The 9,686-nt window shown below is 37.8% G+C and overlaps 1 protein-coding gene across 1 annotated transcript; it reads right to left on the reverse strand.

Moving 5' to 3' along the window:
- Positions 1–1,498: 1,498 nt before the first annotated feature.
- On the reverse strand, positions 1,499–4,780 carry LOC308702513 (uncharacterized protein). The gene is made up of 2 exons (XM_081385430.1): positions 4,295–4,780; positions 1,499–3,553 (listed from the first exon to the last, which is right to left on the reverse strand). Exons 1-2 carry the CDS (start codon positions 4,347–4,349, stop codon positions 2,112–2,114), a joined length of 1,497 nt encoding a protein of 498 aa, XP_081241556.1. The 5' UTR covers positions 4,350–4,780; the 3' UTR covers positions 1,499–2,111.
- Positions 4,781–9,686: the final 4,906 nt, after the last annotated feature.

Raw genomic sequence — 9,686 nt, forward strand, 5'->3', positions numbered from 1 at the left:
CAGAGTAGCATAAGCCCGATAAGTGAGGTTTTAAAGGGAAAGGGAAGGGTTTTTTTTTTTGTTGGTTTTTTTATGCGGTTAAAGGGATAGTTCACTTTGAAATTAATTTTTGATATGTTTTAGCTTACCTCAAGGGCATCCAAGATGTAGGTGTCTTTTTTTCCGCAGTAGTTTCAATTTTGATATTTTTAGGTCAAACCGTTCTTGTCTGTCAGTCTTATAATGCAGGTCGATGGTCACAGAGTCCAAATTAAAACAATTCCCCATCGTCCAAATGAAACAATTCCCCATCATAAGTACACATTGATGGCCTAAGACACGAAACGAGCGGTTTGTGTGAGAAAGCGAACAGTATTTATATCGTTGTTATCTCTTGAAAACAGCACACGTCCAAATGATCTGACGGCGTGGGCGGGTATAGATGTATACACTAGATGTCGCCTTCGCTACTGCAGTTCATTGGAACGAAACCGTAGCCAAGGCGACATCTATGTATATCTCTATACCCGCCCGCGCCGTCAGATCATTTGGACGTGTGCTGTTTTCAAGAGATAACAACGATATAAATACTGTTCGTTTTCTCACACAAACCGCTCGTTTCGTGTCTTAGGCCAACAGTGTGTACTTACGATGGGGAATTGTTTCATTTGGACGATGGGGAATTGTTTTAATTTGGACTTTGTGCATGCGCTTTGAGACAGTGACCATAGACCTGCATGAAATGACTGACAGACAAGAACTGTTTGACCTAAAAATATCAAAATTGAAACTACTGCGGAAAAAAGACGCCTACATCTTGGATGCCCTTGAGGTAAGCTAAAACATACCAAAATTTATTTTCAAAGTGAACTATCCCTTTAAGTGCTCAAGGAAGAGATGGGTTTTCAGATGTCTTTTGAATGTTGTCAGGGATTCTGCATTCTGGATGAGGGTGGGGAGAGCGTTCCACCAGCATGGAACTGTGAATGAGAATGTTCTGGAAAGTGATTTTGTGGCTTTCTTTGATGGAACCACAAGACGGCGCTCGTTGACCGATCGTAGGCTTCTGGTATACATTTCATTAATGAAAATGATTAAGTCAAAGTCAGTTATAATAATCAAATGTAACATTTGCAGGATTTGCACCTGCCCACACTGCCAAAATAACCAAAACCTGGTTCAATGATGGTATTACTGTGTAATTAGTAATTACTGTGGGATTTCATGTAGGCCTAATATTCTAATTTTCTGGGATTTTGATTTCGTGGGTTTCATAAGCTGTAAACCATAATCATCAACATTATAACAAATAAAGGCTTGAAATATCTCACTTTGCATGTAATGAGTCTATATAATATATTAGTTTCACCTGTTAAGTTGAATTCTTGAAATAAATCAACTTTTTGATGATATTCTAATTTTATGACCAGCAACCGTATATATTTTAGTGTATGCACATTCATGTAACATTGACTAACCTATTTCCATGCATCAATAACTGGAAAAAAGAGAAAAGAGAAAAGAAGTAAATATAAACTTTATGTCATGTTTGTGTGACCACGTAATGGCAAATTCTTGACTTCGAGGTACAAATTTCCCAAGTGAATTTGAAAGCAGCCAGCATCAGTTCTGTCACAACAAAATTACAATCTATCTATGTTTTTTTTTATCTATTTTGTTTTAATATAAGTGAACAATGACATATTGAGCATTTGTATTGCTTTAAAATTGTGCCTTACTGACCAGATTGGATGTGTAATCCACATTATATGACATGCAGTTACCTTCCACAATACATTTTTTAATGTAAATCAACAATTACAATACAGAGGGTAACTTAAGAGAGCTTGTCTCTATTGCAGCTTTTTAAGTAAATCTTAATGTTTAATTTACGTGTGAAACCAGTAAGAATTCTCCAGTGCTTTGTGCCATTTATTTTTGACATAGGCTACTTTTGAAATTAATAGGCAGAAAGTAACCTCATTCAGTCTCAGTCATGAGTGAAAAAAGTGAGTGGAATAAATATAATTTAGGCAAAATCTATTTGGGATGGACAAAAATCAATCAATCTATTGTATTGTGGTTCTTCTGGGATAATATAATGTATTTGTCCAGAATGACAATGTGAGTTCTTACATGTGTGACTTGTCTCTATTGTGGCTTTTCCTGTGAACATTAAGGTTTCCTTTTCGTATGAAACTTTTCCCGCACTGATCACAGGTGTGCGGTTTCTCTCCAGTGTGGATCATCTCATGTATTTTCAGATCTCCTGACTGACTGAATCTCTTGTCACAGTGTGAACACTTGTAAGGTTTTTCTCCAGTGTGAATTCTCTGGTGCCGTTTCACTGCATCATCTGTCATAAAACACTTTCCACAAACAAAGCACACATGATTCTTCACACCACTGTGTCTTTTCTGGTGTATTTTTAAAGAACCCAGATGACTAAAACTCTTCCCACACAAAGAACACATGTGGGGCTTCTCTGTGTGAACTTTCAGGTGGTTCTTCAGGGATGATGATGAAAAATATGTTTTTCCACACTGATCACATGTGTACGGCTTCTCTCCAGTGTGGATTTTCATGTGATTCTTAAAGTTGTGTCTGTATGTGAAACTCTTCCCACACTGATCACATGTGTACGGCTTCTCTCCGGTGTGGATTTTCATGTGATCATTAAGGTTATTTTTTATTGTGAAACTCTTCCCACACTGATAACATGTGTGTGACTTCTTTCCGGTGTGGATTTTCATGTGACCATTAAGGTTATTTTTTATTGTGAAACTCTTTCCACACTGATCACATGTGTGCGGCTTCTCTCCAGTGTGGATCTTCATGTGTGCATTAAGGTTTGCTTTTAGTATGAAACTCTTCCCGCACTGATCACATGTGTGTGGTTTCTCACCAGTGTGGATCTTCATGTGTGCATTAAAGTATTTTTTTGTGAAACTCTTCCCACACTGATCACATGTGTGCGGCTTCTCTCCAGTGTGGATTCTCATATGATCCTTAAGGGTTCCTTTTTGTCTGAAACTCCTCCCACACTGATCACATGTGTACGGCTTCTGTCCAGTGTGGATTTTCCTGTGTTCATTTAGGTGTCCTTTTCGTGTAAAACTTTTCCCACACTGATCACATGTGTACGGCTTCTCTCCAGTGTGGATCCTCATGTGATCCTTAAGGCACTCTTTTTGTGTAAAACTCTTCCCACACTGATCACATGTGTACGGCTTCTCTCCAGTGTGGATTTTCATGTGTTCATTAAGGTGTCCTTTTCGTGTAAAACTTTTCCCACACTGATCACATGTGTGTGGTTTCTCGCCAGTGTGGATCTTCATGTGTGCATTAAGGTAATTTTTTGAGAAACTCTTCCCACACTGATCACATGTGTACGGCTTCTCTCCAGTGTGGATCATCATGTGAATTTGAAGACTTTTGTTGTTTGGGAATTTCTTTCCACAATGAAGGCAAGAATTTTCGGCTGTACTCAAAGATTTTTCTTCAGTTTTGACATGATGATGTTTCTCCTCTCCTTTGCTCAGTTTTTCAATCTCCTTGTTCTGTTCCATTAAGTCTGAAATAATAATAAAAAAGTTTGTCATGTATATCCGTAAAAAAATTCAAAGGAAATGAGGAAGTGAAGACTAACATAACACCCAAACACAACTACAATACAATGGTATGATACATTTTGAATATCAAAATGAAATCAATGTCATTGGAACTTTCCATGAATTGGGCACATTGACCTACAAGTTCTTATTTAAACAAAAATAAAATAAAATAAAAATTTTAGGCACAGATCTCATGTTTCCAACACAATCTCTCAGATATATAACTTTTAACAAAAAAAGCTTTTAGTTTTTGAATGCATTTATCAAACCTGTTACCAAATTTTCAGAAAAATAACTTCAGGTTACTTATAACTTGTAAATTGAAACAATGGAAAAACATTTACCAGTTGAATCGGGCTTTGCTTAATTTACACATTAAAAACTTTAGCAACACAGTAGCAAAAATTATGAATCAGATCTAAAATAAATGTAAATAAAACAGCTCAGATAATATTTAGAAAAAACTCTTTTCACTGACCTTTTTTTTTTTTTGACAAAAGATTGCAAGAAAATGTTCAGGCTCTATATTCTACCCAGTTCAGTTTATCACGCTTGGAAGAGCCAGGACATTTTTTTTTTTAAATAACTCCGATTGTATTCGTCTGAAAGAGTATGTACACCTAGGATGGCTTCAGGGTGAGTAAATCATGTGCTATTTCATTTTTGGGTGAACTAATGAAGGATCAAGAATAAACACCAACCTATTTGATCTTTAGTATCTTCATCTTCCTTTGTGCAGGGCTCTGGATCACTCATGTTCTCAGTGTTCAACTGACTTCACTTGATGGGAACATTCCAGCATTTACAGACCTTTATGTAGCCCCGCCCCTTTTCAGCGCTGCGCTGAGCTCGTTGTCTTTTTCCCGTCTGTATTTTCACAGCGATATTACGTATTTATGAATGAACGGCTCGTTTTAAAATCTTCCCGGTCTACTGACATTTGTTAAGACATCTGCTTTAAACATTACAATCCTCATGATTTATCAAGTTATAACTTTTACCTTTGCATTCAGTAAATCTACTTCAAAAGCTAAATACTCCTGGACAGCAATGCCATAGAAATATACAGAGCGACCGCAAAAACGGAAGTTCAAAAGCGGCGCCCTCGTTTCTTTTTCTTCTTCTTCTTCTTCTTCTTTCTGTTTCATGGCCGAGTATTACCGCCACCTACTGTATCTTGCGCACATGAATGGCCCGGCTCCACGGGGGGGTCAAATCAGAAGCTTGGCCCACCCAGAGAGAGATAAGAAGGAATGTTGTTTTAACCGCGGAAAGACGTCAGTACACGCCGTTATTCAAGTTCAAAACCTCCAACGTTAATCTACTCTCCTGACTGCTTTGTCAGACGCAGATGGCGGATTATGATTGGTCAGATCGCCTGTCAATCAAACTCCCTGCGAAGCGCCAATTCAGCTCCAGATATGTTATTTTATGTTTTCTTCCCAACCCCCTCTTTTTTCTCCAAAGACTTAAGGCGGGCGTACACGGTGCGAGTTCGGACCAGGATCGGACACTCGGGAGGTCGTGAGATATTGCACACGTTGCGAGTCAGTTTAACTGATAATCGCGTCAATGCAGCTGGTACAAGGCACGACTGTCCTGCACGAATTTTATCAGCAATCACGTGAGCTTTCGCGCTAAACACAGAGACCGTCATGCATGCAGGCAAAGCTTCAGATAGAAAAAATGACAGAAATGTGTGTGCAAATGATTTGTTGTAAAGCAGAGAACAGTAGCCATTCAACATAAAAACTAGAGAGAGAGAGAATTATTATTTTTATTTTATTATTTTTATTTAATATTATTATTATTATGTTCTGTAGTACAATGTTCAAAATAATTTTCTATGCTGTTTTGATGCTTTGGCAATACAATTGTATTTTTGTCATGCCAATAAAGCTTTATTGAATTGAACAGAATTGAATTGAGAGAAGTGTGTGTGTGTGTGTGTGTGTGTGTGTGTGTGTGTGTGTGTGTGTGTGTGTGTATGAGAGTGTGAGAGAGGGAGAGAGACAGTGTATGCGCACGCTGTATGGTTGCTGCCACTGAGGTATAGCCCCACGTGGTTGTGTATAATTTGGAAATAGGAGACAGCTGGTGAAAATCGGGCCGACTCCCCGAATTTTTTAAACATGTTTAAAGATGATCGGAAGGTCGGGGAGGTGCTTATAACGTGCTCGGCTCGGCTCGTAATTCCTCTCACACGCTGCGAGCCGCGAGCATGCGAGCATCACCGATTCCACTCGATTTCTCCCGAGTGAAAAAAATCATCTGCGAGCTCGTAAAAACAGCAAAACTCGCACCGTGTACGCCCGCCTTAAGGTAGCGAAGTGAATGAGCTAAAGGCGGGCGTACACGGTGCGAGTTTTGCTGTTTTTACGAGCTCGCAGATGATTTTTTTCACTCGGGAGAAATCGAGTGGAATCGGTGATGCTCGCATGCTCGCGGCTCGCAGCGTGTGAGAGGAATTACGAGCCGAGCCGAGCACGTTATAAGCACCTCCCCGACCTTCCGATCATCTTTAAACATGTTTAAAAAATTCGGGGAGTCGGCCCGATTTTCACCAGCTGTCTCCTATTTCCAAATTATACACAACCACGTGGGGCTATACCTCAGTGGCAGCAACCATACAGCGTGCGCATACACTGTCTCTCTCCCTCTCTCACACTCTCATACACACACACACACACACACACACACACACACACACACTTCTCTCAATTCAATTCTGTTCAATTCAATAAAGCTTTATTGGCATGACAAAAATACAATTGTATTGCCAAAGCATCAAAACAGCATAGAAAATTATTTTGAACATTGTACTACAGAACATAATAATAATAATATTAAATAAAAATAATAAAATAAAAATAATAATTCTCTCTCTCTCTAGTTTTTATGTTGAATGGCTACTGTTCTCTGCTTTACAACAAATCATTTGCACACACATTTCTGTCATTTTTTCTATCTGAAGCTTTGCCTGCATGCATGACGGTCTCTGTGTTTAGCGCGAAAGCTCACGTGATTGCTGATAAAATTCGTGCAGGACAGTCGTGCCGTGTACCAGCTGCATTGACGCGATTATCAGTTAAACTGACTCGCAACGTGTGCAATATCTCACGACCTCCCGAGTGTCCGATCCTGGTCCGAACTCGCACCGTGTACGCCCGCCTTTAAACGAACGTGCTGAATTATGAAGCAATATAACGACAGTAACAGCCATTGAGCTTTATTAGAACTTTTAGTGAACTTAGAGTTACCACAGTAAGAGTTACCACACTCTGTAGCCTAATAAAACACAACACCTTGTGTTTTTAGCTCATGAAAAAGCAATAACACATGAACTGGACATGGGTGAGTTTGTAACAGAATTCTCTAATGGTGCCTTCACGTGCTATGGTAATTATGGTAAATACCAAAATCCGACATGGAAAATGCACATGAACACCCCCTCATGTGGTATTTTCCACTGGGCAACTCGTAGAATATTTTGATGCACGAGTTGCCGAGATGAGATAACCTTTGACCTTTTCAAAATGGCGGATAGCAACGCAAGAGTCGTGAATACTGTTAGCGGATAGTTTTTGTAGCCTATACAATGTTGTGTCATTAACGATTGTAATATAATGCGTTAACACTCAATTTTCAACTTCGCCGCAATTTCCTTGGTTCATATGTAATCATTTTATGTCATGTTTTATTTTTTTAAATTATTAATTATGTTTTAATCATCAGAAAGCACCACATTTACGTTTTTTTTTTTTGTAAAGATAAAAAAGATACTCTACTGACACAGACCTTGCGGGTACTACATTACGACAACAAAAGCACTTGAACACAACACACTGGTAAATACCAGTTCACAAGTGGAAAATATCATCTTTTCCATAGCACGTGAAGGCAGCATAAAATGAGTAGAAAGCTAATGTTGTAACTTATAGCAGTGGCGTAGGTTTGATTTTGAAATTGGTGGGGATGGGGACATCAATAAATATATTTTAAGTTTTGATCGAAATTATTGCTAAGGATATATCAGTGTCACTGGATATAGGGACACGTCCCTATAGCGTCCCTACTAAATGACTTATAGTGAAGTAGATCTTTTTCAAGACCTGCCCCGTTTTCCTCAAATCTAAAGTTACTAAACTGATACAAGATCTGTTGTGGTAAAAAAAGAAGAAAAAAATATTCTAAATAAACATAAAAATGTAAAAAATAACAATGGCCAAAAATCTTTAATGTTATACTACATTAACAGATGTGAGAATAATTCTTAAGAAAAACAGCATTTCAGATTAAATTAACATTTTTAGTTTGTAACAGTTTTCTAAAATGAGCAAAAAGCTAATGTTGTAAAGTGTATAGTGATGTAAATAGTTATTTTAAAAGACCTGCCCCTTTTTATCAAATCTAAAGTTACTTAATTGATACAGGACCTGTTAAGGGGTAAAAAAAACAAAAGAGAAACATTTTAAATATTTGTATCTTTATACAAACCCCCCATAGCACGATTTTTTTTTTCCCTACTGATTTTACAATACTATAATACCACCTACCTGTACTGCTACTTTCACATCTTTGTTGCCATATTCTTATTATTTCTCTATTAATTATTGATCCAACTTCATTTCTTCCTAAAGGTAACTTAATATCTATCAAGTCTTTCCTTAACACTTCTTTTGCTAATTTATCCGTTATTTCGTTACTATCCCAATGTGCCGGCACCCAACAAAAGTATACAATTATACCCTCTATGGTCAGCCTATATAATAATGTATAAATTTCTACTAGCAGGTCTTCTCCGTCAGTTTTTGTTGATAATATACTTTTAAGTGCGGATGCAGAATCTGAGCAAATTACAGTCGGCATCCTATTTAGTCTCCTCTAACCACTGCAATCCTAATATTATAGATGTTAGTTCTGTTGAATATACAGACATTTTGTCACTGAACCTTAAACTTATTTTCGTCTCAAATTTTGGAATATATACTCCTACTCCCACTTTTTGTTCGACTGGGTCTTTAGATCCATCTGTATAAATCTGTATACAAGAATAAAAATTTTCTCTCATAAAACCATTCATTTCATAACTATTAGTTTATCTTCCTTCTGCTTTCTCCCGATCCTCCAGCAATCTCATTTCAACATTACACTGAAAAAAATGATAGTTGAATTTACTAAAAAAAATTATCGTGAGTGGTTGCACACAATTGATTTTAGCTATAAACAAATGCATTAAGTTGAACTTAAGAAATTTTAGTTCAACTTAATGCATTTGTTTAAATTTAGCTAAAATAAATTGTGTGCAACCACTTACGATAAAAATTAATCATTTTTTTTCAGTGAGGTTCAGGAATATTCCACACCGATACCCCTTTTAATGACATATTGGGACAAATATCTACTTTCCAGACCACATTCCTTAACCCATTGTTTATGCTTCCATCCAAAACTATTCCCATTATTCTTTTTATATTCCCAACAGTCATTTAAAATTGTGTGCGATGACTCTTATTACAACCCTGCAAATTGACCCAGTACATCATTGTAAGCTTTTCCCTTCTTAAGTCTAGTGGCATCTCCCCCATTTCAACCCTAATGGCATCTAAAGGGGTTGATCTTATTGCTCCACAGCAAATTCTAAGTGCCTATAGCCTGTACGTTGTCCAACATCTTTAGCTCTGATTTTGCTGCAGCACCATACACTGCACACCCATAATCTAAACTTGACCATATTAAGGCTTAATATACATGTAGTGCGAAATCCTAGCCTAGAAATCTAGATGCACCCTATTGCAGCAAAATGTATTTTGCAGCCAGGGTAGTCTAGCAACTCTCCATAGACCTTTTTGCTGCAAAAACCTAAATTGGGTCAGGCCAGTCACGTTGTGTATAGAGTCGGTGGGGCGGGCTTAACAAAATGACGACAGAGTTGCGACGGTTAGGGAACCTTGAAAACAAAAAATGGCGGCTGCTGCTGGAGAACAGCGGTCTTTTGAATTGGCTTTGGCCGCGACACTGGAGGACTCATTTTAAAAAAAGGAAGATGTGTTCGGAGTTTTGACGACTGGATACGGAAAAAGTTTAATATAG

Source organism: Scardinius erythrophthalmus (genome assembly GCF_964197995.2).
Source record: "Scardinius erythrophthalmus genome assembly, chromosome: 14".
NCBI classification, from domain to species: Eukaryota; Metazoa; Chordata; class Actinopteri; order Cypriniformes; family Leuciscidae; genus Scardinius; species Scardinius erythrophthalmus.

Bases quoted from the DNA above. Each gene is read 5' to 3' on its own strand.
- LOC308702513 (XM_081385430.1), bottom strand. From the start codon at position 4,349: ATGAGTGATCCAGAGCCCTGCACAAAGGAAGATGAAGATACTAAAGAT. The intron at 3,554-4,294 runs GTTGGTGTTTAT...TTATTATTTCAG, and splicing joins AGATACTAAAGATCAAATAG to ACTTAATGGAACAGAACAAG.